Source organism: Rattus norvegicus, chromosome 8, assembly GCF_036323735.1.
Source record: "Rattus norvegicus strain BN/NHsdMcwi chromosome 8, GRCr8, whole genome shotgun sequence".
Taxonomy (NCBI): Eukaryota; Metazoa; Chordata; class Mammalia; order Rodentia; family Muridae; genus Rattus; species Rattus norvegicus.
In genome coordinates, this window is record NC_086026.1 from 65,550,693 (window position 1) to 65,571,664 (window position 20,972).

The 20,972-nt window shown below is 42.2% G+C and overlaps 1 protein-coding gene across 11 annotated transcripts in view; it reads right to left on the reverse strand.

The window, feature by feature from the left end:
- The window catches only part of Peak1 (pseudopodium-enriched atypical kinase 1), a 214,701-nt gene that overhangs the window by 49,625 nt on the left and 144,104 nt on the right, over positions 1-20,972 (reverse strand). For all 11 annotated transcript variants that reach the window (XM_006243115.5, XM_017595643.3, XM_006243116.5 and 8 more), the window contains one exon: positions 3,829-7,058. In XM_006243115.5, coding sequence (XP_006243177.1) covers positions 3,829-6,938 — 3,110 coding nt within the window. In that variant the 5' untranslated portion in view covers positions 6,939-7,058. The remainder of the gene's footprint in view (positions 1-3,828; positions 7,059-20,972) is intronic.

Here is a 20,972-nt window from a genome sequence, read left to right on the forward strand (position 1 = left end):
ATAAAGGGGCTCCACTTAATGGTTTCAACCTCTCCTAGGAGACTTGTGGCTGCTCACTTAGATTTAACACAGGGCCTTTTGGGATAGATTCAAGACAGTTTCTGTTTGCTCTTACATGGATTGCATGTGAAGAACCATTGAACTACTCTGTTTTTCTTATATTTGACTATAATTTACGGAATGCAATACCAATACATGTATAAAACACAAATTAGACAAAATTAATATATCATTTGATACACCTTTTTGTGATAAGGCTTAACATATGTTCTTTTAGAACTTTTGAAATCCTAACTGTATTAAATACTGCCATCGTGCAGAAGAATGGACCACCAACACTCATCCTAATGGAAAGCCGGTACCCTAAGTGACATCCCCCACACTGCCCAGTTTATGATAACATCTCCCCTTCCCCATTGCCCTAACTTCTGGTGACGACTCTTCTCTCTGAGTTCCACTTGCTAGCATGTACTATTCATTATCCTTTCTAACTACACACCCTGCTTCCATTTGTTTTCCTCCTCCTTTTGCCTGCAGTGTTAACCAGCTGATAAGTGCATGGGGGTGTGTGTGTCCAGGCTGGCCTTGAACTCACCACCCTGCTGCCCCAGCTTCCTTACTGATGGAATTACAGATATACGCTGCCATACGCAGTCTTCTCATTTGTCTTTTAAGATCAGGTTCCAATTTCATTTCAGAGAAGTCGATTCCAGCTGATTTAATCACTAGGTGTTCTGGGCTACTTTATCATTTTGTGCACGGAGCACTTACCACATTGAGGACAGAGGGGCTACTAACACTTTTAAACATTTAATATGCCCGACCCTGGACAGCCTATTTTATGTCTTCCCATAAAATGTTCAAATTAATTCTATGCGATAAGTATCACTACAGCCCTATATACTGAAGGACCAGAGAGGCAAAGCTGAAGTCAAACCCAAGTTCATTATTGCAGCAATGGCTTTCCCCCTATTTGGTCTAAGGCTAATGGCACACGTTCAATTTATGTCTTTGGAAAGTCAAATAAATGTTAGAAATTGTTACTACCAAGCACAAGGCTCTACCAGGCCCTGCAGTACAGCCATCACAAGGGCATTTTTCATTCTTCATGCTTTACAGACAGTTTAGAGTTGGCATCTTCATTTACTTATAGGAAAAGAGTATTTTCATTTCTTTCAGCTGTGTGTTCTCAGGCACGAGATGGTAATTTAATGATCACACTGCCATCAAACCAGAAACACAAATGTTGACATTTGATTGTAATGTTTTCCCTCTCAAAGTTGCTTCAAGTAAATATCAATGACAATCCAAGTAAATGAGGTAATTATTTAAAAAGCAAATGGAGTATAGTTTTCAATATACATATTCATGCTTTAAACTTTCCACAAGGCTAAAAATAACCTATCGAATGCTTCTTTTTCTACCCACTCTGGGACATTCTGAAATGAGAAAATTTAAATGTTCCTGTAAGAACTGCTCAGTATCCCAATCCTGGCTTTATCTGTAAACCTTTAGAACAGTGCTAAGACTAATGATTCTAAAGTGTGGCTCAACAACCTCAGCCTGCTGGGTGTGCGGAGTCAGGATGCACCTCAGACCAAGTGAGTTAGAGACCCTGGGAATTGCTGAGCGGTGGTGCACACCTTTAATCACAGCACTAAGGGGGAAGAGGCCAGTAGATCTGTGAGTTAAGGGACAGCCAGGGCTACACAGAGAAACCCTGTCTCAAAAAAAAAAAAAAAAAAAAACAAAAACAAAACACAACACAACAAAACAAAAAGTAAAGTGAAAGAAAGAAAAAAGAAAAGAAAGAAAACAAACTCTTGGAGTAGAACCTGGCAGTGTGTGTTAATATTCCTCTGGACAATTATGAAACAGTCAAATCTTAGTATTGGTGAAGAAATTAACTGTGTCATTTGGATTCATGGGCGGTTTTATAAAAAAAATTAAAAATTCAATAGAAAGGAGTCTGCAATGACCCGGGCTTGGGCTGTCTCAAGTCCACATACAGTATAGTATAGCCACAGGAAAGAGTCACAAAAACGCTAAACCATTATTTGGCTGTTCTCCAGGGTCTGGATACATCTACTACAGCCATACTTGAACAGGAGAAATCATTTATTGATCAGTAAGAGCTATATGCCCTTCCCACTCAGGTAATGCGAGTTATGTGCTATGTAAGTGGCTTCCTTCTTAAATGGAACAGGAACCTGAAGTCCGGCACTGGGTTACTACTGGAGCATGCCTGTCTATCACCGAGGATGTAAAAGGGAGCCTGAGATTCAACTGACAGAGGCTGTTCTCTGGAATGCACTGCCTTTATTTCAGCTGCTTTGTTAGTAAGTGAGTTTAAGGAAAACTGAGACGTGTTAGCATTTTGACAACTATGTGGAGGTAAGATCGTTTTAGCAAAGACATGCAGAGAACTTCCTGGCATTTTGCTAGGAAAATTGAAGGAATTACATGTTCATTTTTCACTTATATATTTTTTACAGAAAAATGGTGAGAAAAACCTATCCTCTCAATCAGAAGTTGTTATCTTTGCCAGAGAGAAGGCCAGACTGGGAGGAGAAAGTTTACTGTATGCCAGCAGGGCAGATGACTCAGAAGAATCAGGTATTTGGAGTACTTGTAAGTGAATAAGGATTAAAAAGAAATCCTTTTTTTTTTTTTTTTTACAAACTTCGGATAAATTTACTTGTGTAACTGACAGTTAACTTACTTTGTTTATTATAGTTATGAGAAGGAAAACAGTGTTCCTTCACACAAACACTTGTATAAATAAAAGCAGAATACTTATACACATACATACATACATACATAACATGCGCGCGCGCGTGTGTGTGTGTGTGTGTGTGTGTGTGTGTGTGTGTGTGTGTGTGTGTATACAGTTCAGGGATTGAAGTCAGATCCTTACTCATGCTAAGCAAGTATTCTACTACTGCTGGGTTGGACCTCATGGATTAAGGACACAGCGTTTTACGAGAAAAACTGTTTTAGAGTGAGACAGATCAAGATGTGAATCACAGCTCTAATAAACACTAATGTAAGATTCTGGTCAATTCTTCTCCAATTCTCAGTTCCTCATCTGATGAATGCAATCAATTTATAAGGCTTTAGTAGGATTTCAGAAAAACATTTGGATGTACCATGCAGAGAATATGTGATCAAAAAATAGTAACTGAAGTATTTAAGAAGACTATCGCCTAGAGAACTTACAACTGCCTGGGTGAAGTGGAGTGTAACCCTTGACCTCAGTATCAATAGCCAACTTTTCTTGTTTCTTATTTCTCCTACATAGTAAAAAAAAAAAAAAATCCATAAATGGTTTACTTTCTGCTCCATTCTTTCTCTACAACATTTAAAAAGAGACACCAATAAAAAAAACCTAAATAATCACTCAAGATAAAGTAATACATATGAGAATAACAACTTGGTAAAAACCATAAGGAATTTCTTGGAGTTCATTTCATGTACATGAGGGAAGGGGCATTCATTTTGCTTCTTCCTCATTCTATCTCAGCATCCAGAATGTATTACACATCAGTATTACAGTGCTATGAATTTGCTTTTCTGTGTTAAAGGCCCTGCATTTACCAGAATGGGATGCGCTCCTTTAGCTAGGGACTGAGGGCCATAAGCCTTGTTCAGTGCAGCGAGATCACTTTGATACTATTCTAATCTTAGGGTGTAGTTATCAAGATGGATAATGACCATGCAGCTCCCTACAAACGGAAATGGCTGCTGTGCAATCTTAAAAGATATAAAAGAAAACTTTGAAAATGTATTTAAAGTATTTTTCTACACCTGATGGCTCGGTTTATATACCTGCAAGCTTTGTCAGGAATCTGAGATGGAGGATGGCTATTTTTCTTCTCTTCTAAGTTCCGCAGCAACACGTCCTCTGTCCTTCCATTGTCTGCCCCAGCCTTGCTTTGGTCCACACTGAGGTGGCCTTGGTCAGGGTCACACCTGTACATGAAGACGATAGCAGGCTTCTCACTGGACTCTCCTTTTGCCTCTGTGAACCAGTGATGGCGCTGGACTGGAGGGGGCGGCAGCATGTGGATGACTGTTCCGTCCAGGCCCACCAACTTCCCTTTCTCTCGCTCTTTCTCCTTCTCTTCTTCCTCATCAGTTTTCCGGCGGCGGAAGAAGCTTTTAAATGATATCCAACGTTTAGGTTTTGCATCAGCTGCTCGTCTGCTGCCTTCAGAGTGCAAAATTGATTCAGCTTCTGTCGATCTGGTGGGACTGGTTGGCTTTGTCCAATTGGTAAAATGCCTCTGCAACAGGTTACTTGCATGGTAAGGGGAGGAAGTAGACCGTGGTGGGGGAAAGGGAGGCGGTGGCTCACTCTGGGTGCTGGTCACTAATTTGGAGGGAGGAGAAGTCACTGGCTTTGTGGATGGATCTTTCTGAGTTTTGGTAGTAGGGCTTTCTGTGGTCTGATGGGCCTCACCTTCGCCACTAGACTGAGATGTGAAGAGAGATTTGGGTCTGACTGGTGTGTTTTTAGGAATATTTTTTGTAGTATCTGCATCTGGAGGAATGGCATAAAGCTCGTCCACACTGCAAGCCTTAGGGCTAGACTGAGGTGCTTCTGGAGGAGTCTGGGGGGGTTGGATAGATGCCACAATCTGACATAGGACGGCACTTGCTTTCTCCCTGGTGCTGCCACTGCTGCCCGGTACCTGAGACCCTTGTGCACTTTCTGTTTTGCCCACAGGCTCTTGAGTGGGTCTCTGGATTTTTGCTGGGGAGCTGTGGGTGGAACTGTAGCTTCTTTGTGGAGAAGACTGACCTCTGTTGAGACAATTGTTAAACTCCTGAACCTTCTGCGCTACTGAGCCTCGTTTGCGTTCTGCACTGCTAGAAAACCCTTTAGCCGGGGGGCCGTCTGCGAGCTTGCTGGGGGTGCTGTCAGACACTTTGCTCTCAGTTTCGATTTCTTCGTAAGTATGGCTTATTACGCTTGTAGTTTTTTCCTTCACAGAGAGTTCACCACTTGTTCCCAGAAAACTTTTGTAGATGGCGAGATTGTCATATGCATTTGGATTAATAACAATGGGCACTTTAATGGCATTTTTGGAACTCCGGGCATAGGATGGCTCGTCGTGGATGATGATGGGAAAAGGTGGCATCCCAGCATTGTTGTAACTATTAAATTTTATTTCAGACAAGTTAGGTGACTTAACAGGAATGGTTTTGGAGGAGATGTTTGTAGCCGTGGGTGAAGTGGGCGCTGATTTATGGCAGTTTTTCCTTGGAGGGACATTTGGCCCAGTTCCCCCAGTACTTAATTCTATTTTAGGGATCTTTTGTCGTGGACTGGTGCTGGAAGTCCACACTTCCTGGTAACGGATTGCACTGGATTTTTTGAGATGGGCGTTTATTTGTCCTGGTGTCAACGCAGGTGATGTAACTGGAGAGTTTGGGGTTGAAGATGAACCTTTTACCTTGGGGCGTCCCAGGTGCTCGCTGGCCATTGCTGCCGACACATCCACAACTGTATATGGCTTACACAGTGGCTGTTCCAGATTTACCACGCGGTAGGGCTTTGTCTGTTCTTCTACTGGGACGAGGCTTATGGTGACTGCCTGGCCAGCAATATCTGTAGAAGCTTTGTTCTCTGGCTTCTCGGTTTGTACTGCAATCTTGCCATCCTTCTCCTGTAAGCGGAGAGCGAGGACGGCTTTGTGTGTCTCTGGAACTTTCACTGGGCTTTTGGAAGTCAGTGATGAGTCCTTCTCCTCATTATTAGGAGGAGGACTTTCAGAATTAGACTCAGTTTCTGCCATGTCTTTAGAATTTCCTGGATTACCAGGAGATATCCCCCCATTACAAATCTTCTGGGATAAACTGCTGGCTGTTTCAGAACGTGACTCTTCAGTAAAGGAGGAATCTGGTGATGTGGAATCAGATGACACTGTGCTCTGAATGCTTCCTTGACCATAAGACACCCCAGAATTTTCCTCATAACCATTCAGGATTTCATCATAGCTGTCGTCATAGTCTACAGCACAGATTCTCTGCAGAGACTTATTCCGTAAGGGGATAGTATTCCACTTTTTGCTCACAAAGAATCGAACGGGAGATAGGGTGTTTGCCCTGAAGTTGGCAAATCGAGGTTGCCCTCTCATGCGAATCTCCATGGCTAACAGTTCCTCATCGCTCTCGTCCCAGCTCTCATGCTCTTCTTCCATGTTACTGAAAAGCACGTCTTCCTCACTCTCCTCACCACTGGAGAACTCAGGGTAGCAGAACCTGCCCCCTTCATTACTGATGACCTCAGTGCTCCCACTCAGAATGACGTGCTTGCCCTGAGAGTCCTTCGTGCTCCCGGTCATGCAACTGGGTGGGATCTTCCTTTCCAATGATCGTTTGTAACAATCATTTATTCTTCCCAAGAATGTTTCTCTGGAGTTCGTTTCGTTTCCTCTGACGGGAGGGCTGGCGTCCAGACCCGCTATCTCCTTTAGCACTTCGGTTAGCCCGTTGTTGTTGGGTATCGTTTTTGCACGGTCATTATTGGCACACTGCTGAGGAACACTGCCAAAGCCTTCAGTATCACCTTCAGAATTGTTGTTAAGTGGTTTCTGGCTCAAAGAAGTCCTGTTTTGGTTCCACCCCAGGATGACAGGCTTGTTCTCACAGTGTTCCTGGATGCTTAGCTCACCGCATACACTTTGCCCATCTGCTACCATCATAGTGGGCTTCACAGCTATGGTGGGCTTTTTAGCCACAGGGGGCCGGAAATTGCCGGTGTTCCTGACTCGGTGGTTGTTACTGTGATTGGCATTAGTTTTCACACTGCCGTGGGTGATGGGCGCCTTCTCAGAGTCTGGAGGAAGCTGGTGTAAGCTTTTCGGTTTAAAGCAATTCTTGCATTCGCCAGGTTTCCAAACGTGTTCAGTAAAGGTGTTACAAGCAGACATTTTTAAAAATAGAACTTCCCAGACAATGCTTTTCCTTCAGTGCATAGCAAGACTTGCATTTGCATCTGTGAGTTTTCACCTCCTTATGTTGTCATAGCAGTTCCTCTAAGTATGATCAATCTGTGGGGGGTGGGGGGAGAGAAAAAAAAATCTGAATGCAAAAGGCACTATAAGATTTACCACTATGAATGATGTGGAAAGGAACTAGCTTCAAATTCTAAATTTTTTTCTTCAAAGGATTGAGAAAAAAAAACTGATTTGGGGTGGGAGCGTTATAATTTTTCTACAGTTAATTGGCATCTTGGAAATTTACTCAGGCAGTATCCATGTACATGTAATTGCCAGCTTGATGTGCCTATGGAAATAATAGTGTGACCTCCTGGGGCTGGGGATTTAGCTCAGTGGTAGAGCACTTGCCTAGCAAGCGCAAGGCCCTGGGTTCGGTCCCCAGCTCCGAAAAAAAGAAAAAAGAAAAAAAAATAGTGTGACCTCCTCTCCTGGGAAGGCCTGTGTGAGTATGCTGGAGTGCAAATGTGTGAGCTGGGTGTGCACAAGTGTGTGGTATGAAGTCAGGTGTGGGTGTGCTAGGAGGAAACCCACTGCCTCAAGTACACTGCGCTATTCTCTCAACCCCCTGGGTTTGCCTTTGATACTGATCTCTGAGTGTCATTCAATCTCTGCTTGACATATCCTGGTATGACTTCTTCCATTCACTCTTAATGTTAGCTGCTTAATAGACTCTTCAGATCTAGTGCACTAAAATAAACCCCACTTCCCCTAAGTTGCTTTTTCCAATTTTATCTCCTTACATCTCACTGGACCCTATTCGTGCCATCACCTGGCACTGCCAGCAGCTCGGACACTCATCCTCTCTTGCCCAGATTGCTGGGATAGGCTATTAAGTGAGGCTGCAGTCTCATCCCATTCTAAGCCATCTTGGCTTTGTTTGTTTGTTTGCTGCTACTTCAGGTGTGGTTCTGAGAGAAGCACACCAGCCTTACTGGAACTTGCTAGAAATGAGGTTACTTTAGGTCCAAACCCAGACCTATTAAACTTGCAGTTTAACCTCAGCTGCGCCCACTGCTCTACTGCACTGGCAGATGTAATTGCATCACCTTCTTACTAATTAGCTTGAAACTAGATGTTCTTGGTCAGTCTTACCTAATTCAGCACTTCCTAACGTTAGTGTGCACACTGATGAATGCTGCCAGGTGAATAAAACTACATGGGGACCACTTTAGGCCTTACCTAAGCCAACTGCCAGGGAAGAATAACAAATCTGAATTGTAAACAAGGTGTTAGAACCTCTGAGCTATGTAAGACGAGACCCATGCCTCTTAGCATCTCCCCTTCTTGACAATCAGTTCTTGTTGTAGTATCCAATTGGGCTATTTATTTCTTCAAGGATTATAGAAGCCCCCCTCTGCTTCCACAAACAAGGGACTCCCTCCCTTTTACGTAAGCATTTGTGTTGACTGTGTGCACATGTGCATGTGGAGGCCACAGGATGACACTCAGTGTTTTTTTCAGTTGTTCTCTACCTTATATTTTGAGATGGGGTCCTGAGCTCACCGATTTGGCTAGGCTGGTTGGTCAGCAAGCTCCTAGCATCTGTCTATGTCCCCAACAGCACTGGGATGACTAAATACACTGTCCTAAAGTTCTGTGCCACTCATGTCTCAGCACTGCAGACCTTCTCCTAGAGGGCCACCACAGTTCTATGCATCTACGAGGAATGACAGTGAAGTGTGTTAGGAGAACCAAACCTCCTGAGTTCAAGACTTAGAACAAACTAAGGACTGCTAATCTTAGGACAGACAAAAGTGTAGGGATTTAATGCCTAAATATGAAAAAAAAAATCCTACTGATTACTTGGGACTCCATCAAAACAAAAAATGTTGGGTTGGGTATGTAATTCATGGTAGTATGGTTGTCTAGCACACATAATGCTCTGGCTTCAGTACACACACAGACAAACACACACCACACACACACACACACACACACACACACACACACCCCAAAGAGAATTTTTTCCTAAATTAAAAAACTTGCAAAAGAGAGGGTGAATGTAAAGCCAGTGAAAACAAAAGATGGAATTTAGTAGGTACACCGCCACAGACTATGTTCATATACAGTGCATACTTATATATGTATGTAATATACATGTATGTACATATGTGTATCTCATATCTATATCTATCTTATAGTTATGTGATACTGCTTGTCATATAGCAAAGCAAATGAGAACCGCAGTGAGGCACCACTGTGAACTTCCTGGAATGATTAGTGAGTGTATGTTTGGGAGGAAGTTGAACATGTGGAGCACTTGGGGGGACTTGAATGGTTCAGGCAGTTTGGAAAACAGTTTGGCAGTTTCTTATAAAGTTAAACATACCAATCTCATTCTTTGATACTTACTAGAAACAATAAAAATGTCTATCTATACTAAAATCAGTATTCAGAGATTTACAGAGAAAAACTGGAGACAATCCTACACAACTGCACACATTTGTCAAAACTCATAAAACGTGAACACTAAAAAAGGTGAATTATATTATATGTAAATTAAACTTCAATAAATCTGAGCTACAAAAGACAGCTTAGGCTGGACAGAAAATAGACCTTGGAGGGAAGAATAAAAGACAAGAAAATACTTAAATGGCTGCTATAGGCACGTTAAGATCTGATGAGAATCAGGCCTAGGGTAAGCATCATGCCAGGGAAGACACAGAAAGGCAGGTGAAAGAATCACTGGACTTTGGAGAGAGTTAAGAGGTGCATGGTGGAGTTTATTCCAACAATGCACAAGAATATTTACCAAGATGGGAATACTGGAAGAGGCATAGCATATGCAGGGAGACGATCAGAGCATGCGCTGTGAGCTTACAGAGTAGGCTGTTGATTTTCACCAATCTAGAACACAGGAGAGGACCGTGTGGATCTCATGCTTGGGCATTGCAGTCCAGAAGTATTTTCTAGGCTAGGAAGAAAATAGAGAATGGTAGAGAACAGGCTGGGATTTGGCTTTGTAGTGAGCCAGGAAGAAGAACATAACTATCCCTTTCTCTCAGAAAAAAGGCAAGTAAAAGCTACATTCAAGGTAACGATGAGGCAGATGCCAGAGAGAGCAGGCAGCTATTTCATATGCTGCTGAGAGGTGCTGGGAAATGTGGACTTAGTGTCCTATTACGCTTGGCAGAACAAGTGTAGGATGGCTTCTCTCTGTTCTGGTGTAGCAATGAGGATGGAATTCAGACTGGTGGGCTGGACAGCAAAGTGACAGGACACTGGTGGACGACTCTTTGGAAAGTATTTGGGTGGGAAGAGTTAGAGATTCAGAAAGGACTTCCTGATTTTAAGAGAGGAGAAAGCAGATAATGTTGCATGGTGATATTGGGGGAAGACAGAGAAGAATAGGAGAGGCAAAAGAGGCAGGGGAAGAGAGCTCAATTCAAATCTGAGAACGTTAAAACTGACAAAGCTCTCAGTCTGTTCCTGTTGTCTGATGAACCAGGGGTTCTGAAGACCTGAAAAAAAAAATAACTCTTCTCCATTTACAGTGAATGGGAGACCAGAACTGAGACACAGGCCTCACCATGTTTTCTTTATAAACTGTATTTTCGTGATGTATATGCCTGCAGAGGTCAGAGGATAACTGCGTCAGTTTTTATTCCCACTCGTGCTGGTTCCTGTGACTGAGTCAAGTTGCCAATTAGCATAAGCAAATTTACCTGCTTAGCTACTTGCTGGCCCTAGTATATTTTTAAAATTGCTAATTTTTTTGTTAGTTTTGCCCCTTTTGTGTAATATAGCCTTCCTGAAGAAACAGAAAAATCCAATACAAACAAAATAAAATGAAAATAGAAAAACTGTATAATCCTACTATTCAGAATTAATTTCTATTAGCAACCTGAGGCACTTCCTGTGAATAAGCAAGTTTTCCTTCTTAAAGAACATGTCCTGTATACTAAGCATCATGTGACACTGAACGGAAATGAGTAAGACATCCTGCCTAGTAACTTGTTAACCAAGCTGACCCATTCCTTTAAGGCACTATAGTCTTCCTTTGTGAGTAGTACAGTATGTGTTATTTTCCCCCAGATTACTAAATATGAAGAGTTATTTCCCATTGTGAGTGTGTTAGTTAAGCCAAATGATGGCTGTTGAGTTGATCAGCAGCTATCACATCAACACAACTGTCAAACGAGATTCATCAAGAACACAGCTAACTCACGTCAGCACTAGAAGCTGATCTTAAAGTTGCTGCTCCCGTGGAAGGCCTGTGCACATCTGTGTCTATGCTGCCATAAAACCCAGAGACGAAAGGAGCACACACCTCCAGTAAGCACCAGATGGAGCTGCTGTCTAAGCCACAGAGCCTGGACTTTGAGGCCTTCTCTTTCAAACACTAATTATGTTTGGAGACAAAGATGTTCAGTTAAAGATGCTGTCAAAACTATTTTAACTTACCCCGGGCCCTAGAGAAAGAAGCTATATCAATGCAGGTCCATCCGGAACCCAATCTTCTGGCTTTCCTGCCTTTGCAGAATCCCTTAATGGCAACTGATGGTACCTGTAGCTTTCCCTCTCAATGACGGCACTGTCCAAGCAGGAAACTTGAGGCACTGAAGTTACGTTTGAGACATTAAAGAAAATCTGTCTCCTGAAGCGTGTGCATGTGGAGACAGAGCAGTCTGCGCTGATGGGCTCTGCTTATTTGCCAGAACAGGGTCTGACAAGGAGTATCAAAATGCAATGTTTGGCTTAAAAATAAAAGCTCATTTGCTTATATATTCTTTATAATCTTTTTATTTAAAATTTTTCCTAATTTTGATCATGTTTTCCTTTTCCCCAAATCCACCCCAGTCCCTACCTATCCAATCTGATATTCTCTCCCCTGCCCCCACTTTCCAAAACACAAAACAAAAATGAAAATCAAATAAAACACACAAAAAATCAATAAGACAAAACAAAACTTAAATAAAACAAAAAGCACCCCCTTAAAAACGCCAAGTTCCATGGGGTCAGTTTTAAGCTGACTAAGTGTGGTTGATATTCCCCAAAACACTCTGCTGGAGAAAACCGACTTTCCCCTTCCTGGCAAGTATCAACTGCAAAAGCATCTCGGTTAGGGCTGGGACTTGAGTCCACTCCTTGTCATCACTGGGATGACTCAAAGGAAACTGTGTCCAGATGTAACAGGACTGATACACATTTGAACTCACAGAGACTGACAGCATGAGACTAGCACAGGTTCAAACCAAAGAAAATTCCTCATAACCCTAAAGCAAATCCTCCAGGTGAAGTGGTTGATGGGAAAATGTAATGGCTGAAGTTGCCCCCAGAAGCTAGCCAGGACCCCATGATTAAAATTCCATTTCATAATTTCAGAACGAAACCCCTCTGTGCTGGAGATAAAGCTACTTTCCACAGTAGCTGATTTCACCTTGAGTCATGAAAGCTTTTGAGAATCTACTGCTGCCCTTTGCTCTCTGTTGCTCTACAATGGCTATAATTAGTTTGCTTCCCGCCCAACTGTTTCAAGTACATTTGACACAAAACAACAAAATTCACCCTGGATTTCAATCTCGGATTAAACTGAGCTCGCCAAGAGGGACACAGTTCCTGTCCTTAAAGAGGGACTGTGTAGGGGGTCTATTAAACACCATACACAGCACACTCCTTAAAGGTAACCGAAGGGAAAGCCGAAAGTCATAAAGGAGTATGGGAAGAGACTGCTGAGGTCCTCCCCCAATACTTCAACTCCCGAAGGCCATTAGCTCTCTTGATAAAATCTGTCTCATTCCCACAGTGGCAGAGCCAAGAATCCTCACTGCTGTCTACAGGCTTTAAGGACACACTTTGAGGAGGTAGGCCACATGGCATCCCATGGTAGCCAGTCTCTATGATTCCAAAGTAAAATTTATAAAGCAAGGTTTTCATTAGGATTCGTAATGGAACATGTGATCCACTTATCTATATTTAAAAGAGCAAAGGAAAATGTGACATACCCCACAGCATTGTTCCCAACTTTTCCTTTTTCCACAGTGAGAAATGCTGACCTGACATGCCAAACCTTCAGTACATGACTAAAGGGGTGGAGAGGAAGTGAAAGCAAAGCTGCAGGAAGAGGTTTGCAGGAGATAAAAGACAGACTCACGGGGTTGGGGATTTAGCTCAGTGGTAGAGCGCTTGCCTAGCAAGCGCAAGGCCCTGGGTTCGGTCCCCAGCTCCGGAAAGAAAAAAAAAGAAAAAAAAAAGAAAAAAGACAGACTCACTGTGGACCACAGATAGAAACTCTGTGAGGAGGTTCTTCCTCACTGAAGGATGATGATCACGAGGATTATGACAATGATGATGACGATGATGAAGGTGATGATGATGGCAATGAGAACAGTATCACTTTCCTGGCCACCACAAGAATAGGCAAGCTCTTAAATTATGATGTTCTCTTAACTAAAGAACAGACGAAGTAAAACATGTGTAATTTGCATATCTTAAGGTTCTATTACATGACAGAAGAAGCCCATTCACCTTTAGCTGTTCTACAGCATGGCTATGGTAGCCATCCTAGGTAAGAGTGCAGCAATGCAGCTCGGTTTCCAGTCAGCGTGAAAGTCTAACTTGGATACACCAGTCAAATATGATTAATACTACTTGTCTTTGTCAGGGTTTCTTTTCCTGCACAAACATCGTGACCAGGAAGCAGGCTGGGGAGGAAAGGGTTTCTTCAGCTTACACTTCCACATTGCTGTTCATCAGCAAAGCAAGTCAGGACTGGAACTCAAGCAGGGCAGGAAGCAGGAGCTGATGCAGAGGCCATGGAGGGATGCTACTTACTGGCTTGCTTCCCCCCCGGCTTGCTCAGCCTGCTCTCTTATAGAACCCAGGACCACCAGCCCAGGGACGGCACCACCCACAAGGGGCTGGGTCCTCCCCCTTGATCACTAGTTGAGAAAATGCCTTACAGCTGGGTGTCATGGAGGCATCTCCTCAACTGAGGCTCCTTTCTCTAGTAACTTCAGCTTGTGTCAAGTTGACACAGAAAACCAGCCAGTACACTACTAAATACAACTTGATGGCAACTAGTTTTAATACTAAAGTACTAAAACATTCTCTGAACTTTTGTCAAACTTCTTCTTAGGCCATTTATCAGAGAAGTTAAAGTGTTATCTAATATTAACCACGGGCTTCTTAATTTTATTATGTTCATGAACTGTCTCTTTTGCTTAGATCAGAATGTCCCCTCTAACACTATTCAACTTGCCATGACTATTTATCCTTCATGATCTTGTTTGGGGGTTACCTCTGTGATGACCTTTCCTTCTGATACTGTAAATACCATAATTATTATATTGCACCATACTATAAAATAAAAGAAGACAGGACTGTGCCCTGTCCTTTTCTTATTTGTATCAATGGATTGCTGAGAAAAAAACTAGACCCTAGATAAGAGCATGCTGAACAAATTCTAATAAGTCCTAGACACAGGGTCACCGCCCATTAAGACTCACAATTTCTAAAAAAACCTGACATATATGATACTTTTGTTTCTGCTCTTAGAATGAAGAAAATGGGATTTGCCTAAGGCCACACAGTGTCTGTGGAGGCCAGATCCAGGGTAAGTGAATGCATGCAGTGTACGTTCAGATGGTTGGGTTCAGCTCCGACTGCTACCCCAGCAGAGAACGCCAGGCTGAAGTAGGGAGACATGGCCATTGGAGAAAAGAAACGAGGGGAAGAGAGATGAGGGAGATAAAAGGCAGAGGGACACTGGAAAAAGAAAAAAAGTTCATTATTCTATGATTTTTACAATATAACCATTTCTGGTTATTTAGTAGTGTAACCTGTACTTTGGTAAGTGATATTATATTTTTAAATACACTAAAATTTTCCTTCTTCAGCTAAAGAAAAGCAAACAATCTATTCTGTAAAGTATTTATAATTTAAACTTTTAAAGAAGAAAATACTAAATCAACATCTGAATTACAGACTAATTTGAGAAATACAGATTGATTACTTCAAGAAAATACTGCAATGTAACAAGTTTTAATTAAAATTATACTGAAAGACTATTCCCTAAACTTGGATCCAGGGTGTAGTTTTCAAGGGTCTGTGAGTTCTCAAAATAGGTTCATATTGATCTAGAAGTAAAATTTCTGTGTAAAATAAGTTAACACAGGGACATGGGGGATGGCCCAGAGGGTGAAGTGCTTGTTGTGAGCATAGGACCTGAGCTTAGATCTCCAGCACCCACATACAAGGCAGGCAGGGTAGCAGCATGTGCACATGACCTCTGCACTGACTGAATGGGCTGCTGGCTGGTACTTGCTGGCTGGCCAGCCTACCTGAAACAACAGCTCAGTGTTCATAATCTAAGCTGGCACCATGTACACCATTACTATAAGAAATAATGAGGGGACAAACAGACTTGATTCGTATGTAAATGATTCAGTATTTCCAAGTGAAGACAAAAATGACACCATGATATAAGCTGTATTTACTGTACCCATGTTGGACTTTCAGTATGTTAGAAAGGTGCTGGAGAGATGGCTCAGCAGTTAAGAGCACTTGCTGCTCTTCCAGAGGACCCAAGATCTATCCTCATCACCCATGTGGGGCAGCTGACACTACTTATAACTTGAGCTGGCCTGCAAGGACATCTATACCCACATTGCATGTACTTATACAGGTATAAACACATAAATAAAAATAAAATCGGTCTTGAGAAAGGAAAGAAAGAAATATGGCATAAGAAGACCATTCTGGGCATGATGTCATCTACCTATAATTCTAACACACAGGGGATAGAGGCCGTAGGATCAGACTTCAGGATAATCCTTAAAAACATAGTGAATTTGAGGCAAGCTTGGCCTACACAAAACCCTGTCTCAAAAACGAAGCAAGTCAGTGTAAGGAAGAAAATTGGGGTAACAGGCAGTTTATATTCAGTTTGAGTAACGATTTAGTTTCAATAAAGCATTATCTATCAGAACATTATCAATAATTTGCTTTTCACCAGGTGTTTTGTACTTAACTTTAATCTGGTTTATAATTAAATAAAAACATAGAGAATTTATAACTAATTCTTTATTTAAGTAAAATTTTACAATGTATAAACACTGAAATACTAAACTTACTAATTCTTCTCCAATTCAAGAAGATTTATAAATTACTAAAGTTTAAAAAAGCAGTGCCTTAAAAACAATGCTCCTTTATTTTAGGTAAGTATTCCTCTTGGGAACTTACTCACATTATTGATTTGCTAAGCATCTGTTAAGGAGATGTAATTATTTACAGTCTTTATGAAAACGAATTACAATAACATAAAATGCTTAATTCTTGGGCTGACTGGTAAACACGAGTTATTTCCTGTTATTAAATCTGTATCCAGTGGATTTATGAAGGAGAGTGATGTCTTCCAGTCCCTTCTAAGTGTATCTATGTCCCAATCTTGACTTAAAAACTGAGCATCTGGGAAGCTGAAGCAACAGAAACACTGTTACCTACACTGCTCAGGCTTCAGTGAGTGTGGATGGTTTCAAGTTTCAACTGTCTTGTAAGCTTATCTACTATTTATTGCTTTTACACAGAAAATGTATTTCAGATTATTTGCAACTGCCTTGAACAACAACAACAAAAACCCCAAACCCAAACCAACCAACCAACCAACCAAACAAACAAACAAACAAAAAAAAAAAAAAAAAAAAAGGAAAAGCTGCAGCAACCCACTTCAGACTTGCATTTTACATCAATCTCAAAAGATACTGTCAGGAACAAGTTTCTGAACAACAGTGGAATGTAATACTGCTTGTGCTGTAAGAACATGGGGAGGAATGGAGAAGAAACATGAAACGTGGCAGGTGGGAAGCACTGTGGTTAGTTTATCTCTGACAAGGCTAGATCAGACAAACCTGAGCTAATGGAGAGGCAGTGGGAACTACTGAGGCCTGACTTGAGAGGCTAAGTAGTTAAGAGTTAGGGGAATCACTATCCCTGAACTCAGGCTGTATTACAGAGAAATAGTGATAAAAACTGTATGGTTTTGGTACAGAGACAGGCAGATAGACCAGTGGAATAGAATTGAAGACCCAGAAGTGAACCCACACACCTATGGTCACTTGATTTTTGACAAAGGAGCCAAAACCATCAAATGGAAAAAAGATAGCATTTTCAGCAAATGGTGCTGGTTCAACTGGAGGTCAACATGTAGAAGAATGCAGATTGATCCCTTCTTGTCACCCTGTACAAAGCTTAAGTCCAAGTGGATCAAGGACCTCTGCATCAAACTAGATACACTCAAACTAATAGAAGAAAAAGTGGGGAAGCATCTTGAACACATGGGCACTGGAGAAAATTTCCTGAAGAAAACACCAATGGCTTATGCTCTAAGATCAAGAATCGACAAATGGGATCTCATCAAACTACAAAGCTTCTGTAAGCAAAGGGCACTGTTGTTAGGACAAAACGGCAACCAACAGATTGGGAAAAGATCTTTACCAATCCTACAACTGACAGAGGGTTTATATCCAAAATAAACAAAGAACTCAAGAAGTTAGACTGCAGGGAGAAAAAGAACCCTAATGGTGCTGGTTCAACTGGAGGGCAACATGTAGAAGAATGCAGATCGATCCATGCTTATCACCCTGTACAAAGCTTAAGTCCAAGTGGATCAAGGACCTCCACATCAAACCAGACACACTCAAACTAATAGAAGAAAAACTAGGGAAGCATCTGGAACACATGGGCACTGGAAAAAATTTCCTGAACAAAACACCAATGGCTTATGCTCTAAGATTAAGAATCGACAAATGGGATCTCATAAAACTGCAAAGCTTCTGTAAGGCAAAGGACACTGTGGTTAGGACAAAACGGCAACCAACAGATTGGGAAAAGATCTTTACCAATCCTACAACAGATAGAGGCCTTATATCCAAAATATACAAAGAACTCAAGAAGTTAGACCGCAGGGAAACAAATAACCCTATTAAAAAATGGGGTTCAGAGCTAAACAAAGAATTCACAGCTGAGGAATGCCGAATGGCTGAGAAACACCTAAAGAAATGTTCAACATCTTTAGTCATAAGGGAAATGCAAATCAAAACAACCCTGAGATTTCACCTCACACCAGTGCGATTGGCTAAGATCAAAAACTCAGGTGACAGCAGATGCTGGCGAGGATGTGGAGAAAGAGGAACACTCCTCCATTGTTGGTGGGATTGCAGACTGGTAAAACCATTCTGGAAATCAGTCTGGAGGTTCCTCAGAAAATTGGACATTGAACTGCCTGAGGATCCAGCTATACCTCTCTTGGGCATATACCCAAAAGATGCCTCAACATATAAAAGAGACACGTGCTCCACTATGTTCATCGCAGCCTTATTTATAATAGCCAGAAAATGGAAAGAACCCAGATGCCCTTCAACAGAGGAATGGATACAGAAAATGTGGTACATCTACACAATGGAATATTACTCAGCTATCAAAAACAACGAGTTTATGAAATTCGTAGGCAAATGGTTGGAACTGGAAAATATCATCCTGAGTGAGCTAACCCAATCACAGAAAGACATACATGGTATGCACTCATTGATAAGTGGCTATTAGCCCAAATGCTTGAATTACCCTAGATCCCTAGAACAAACGAAACTCAAGACGGATGATCAAAATGTGAATGCTTCACTCCTTCTTTAAATGAGGAAAAAGAATACCCTTGGCAGGGAAGGGAGAGGCAAAGATTAAAACAGAGACTGAACGAACACCCATTCAGAGCCTGCCCCACATGTGGCCCATACATATACAGCCACCCAATTAGACAAGATGGATGAAGCAAAGAAGTGCAGACCGACAGGAGACGGATGTAGATCGCTCCTGAGAGACACAGCCAGAATACAGCAAATATAGAGGCGAATGCCAGCAGCAAACCACTGAACTGAGAATAGGTCCCCTATTGAAGGAATCAGAGAAAGAACTGGAAGAGCTTGAAGGGACTCGAGACCCCAAAAGTACAACAATGCCAAGCAACCAGAGCTTCCAGGGACTAAGCCACTACCTAAAGACTATACATGGACTGACCCTGGACTCTGACCCCATAGGTAGCAATGAATATCCTAGTAAGAGCACCAGTGGAAGGGGAAGCCCTGGGTCCTGCTAAGACTGAACCCCCAGTGAACTAGTCTATGGGGGGAGGGCGGCAATGGGGGGAGGGTTGGGAGGGGAACACCCATAAGGAAGGGGAGGGGGGAGGGGGATGTTTGCCCGGAAACCGGGAAAGGGAATAACACTCGAAATGTATATAAGAAATACTCAAGTTAATAAAAAAAAATGAAAAAAAAATTATTTTCAATAATAAAAAAAAAATGGGGTTCAGAGCTAAACAAAGAATTCACAGCTGAGGAATGCCAAATGGCTGAGAAACACCTAAAGAAATGTTCAACATCTTTAGTCATAAGGGAAATGCAAATCAAAACAACCCTGAGATTCCACCTCACACCAGTCAGAATGGCAAAGATCAAAAACTCAGGTGACAGCAGATGCTGGCGAGGATGTGGAGAAAGAGGAACACTCCTCCACTGTTGGTGGGATTGCAGACTGGTACAACCATTCTGGAAATCAGTCTGGAGGTTCCTCAGAAAATTGGACATTGAACTACCTGAGGACCCAGCTATACCTCTCTTGGGCATATACCCAAAAGATGTCCCAACATATAACAAAGACACATGCTCCACTATGTTCATAGCAACCTTATTTATAATAGCCAGAAGCTGGAAAGAACCCATTTACCCTTCAACAGAGGAATGGATACAGAAAATGTGGTACATCTACACAATGGAATACTACTCAGCTATCAAAAACAATGAATTTATGAAATTCATAGGCAAATCGAGGGAACTGGAAAATATCATCCTGAGTGAGGTAACCCAATCACAGAAAAACACACATGGTATGCACTCATTGATAAGTGGATATTAGCCCAAATACTTGAATTGCCCTAGATGCACAGAACACATGAACTCAGGAGGGATGACCAAAATGCGAATGCTTCACTCCTACTTTAAAAGGGGAACAAGAATACCCTTGGCAGGGACTAGGGAGGCAAAGTTTAGAACAGAGGCAGAAGGAACACCCATTCAGAGCCTGCCCCACATGTGGCCCATACATATACAGCCACCACACTAGATAAGATGGATGAAGCAAAGAAGTGCAGGCTGACAGGAACCGAACGTAGATCTCTCCTGAGAGACACAGCCAGAATACAGTAAATACAGAGGCGAATGCCAGCAGCAAACCACTGAACTGAGAATGGGACCCTGTTGAAGGAATCAGAGAAAGGACTAGAAGAGCTTGAAGGGGCTCGAGACCCCATATGAACAACAATGCCAAGCAACCAGAGCTTCCAGGAACTAAGCCACTACCCAAAGACTATACATGGACTGACCCTGGGCTCCAACCCCATAGGTAGCAATGAATAGCCTAGTAAGAGCACCAGTGGAAGGGGAAGCCCTTGGTCCTGCCAAGACTGAAGCCCCAGTGAACGTGATTGTTGGGGGGAGGGCAGTAATGGGGGGAGGATGGGGAGGGGAACACCCATATAGAAGGGGAGAAGGAGGGGTTAGGGGGATGTTGGTTGGGAAACCAGGAAAGGGAATAACAATTGAAATGTAAATAAGAAATACCCAAGTTAATAAAGATGGAGGGGGAAAAAAGAGTTATTAACCAATGGGGTGCTGGGGAAGAGAAAATGAAGATGACCCTAAGGCCTTTCTTGGTCCAATCCCAGGATGACTTCCCAAGACGCATAATAAAGTTGTGGACAATCCAGCTCACAGCAGTAACACTCCTTTGATCATCAAATTGCAACAGACAGTGGGAAAGGCAGAGCAAAATAACCCAGCAACAAAACTGATCTGATGCTCTAAAGAAGATATCAAACACATCCTGAAGCCAGGCGAGTGGTTCAGAACACCCATATCTTTAATTTATGTGTTGTCCATACAAACTTGACTCTCAACCTTGAGTAAAAATAATACA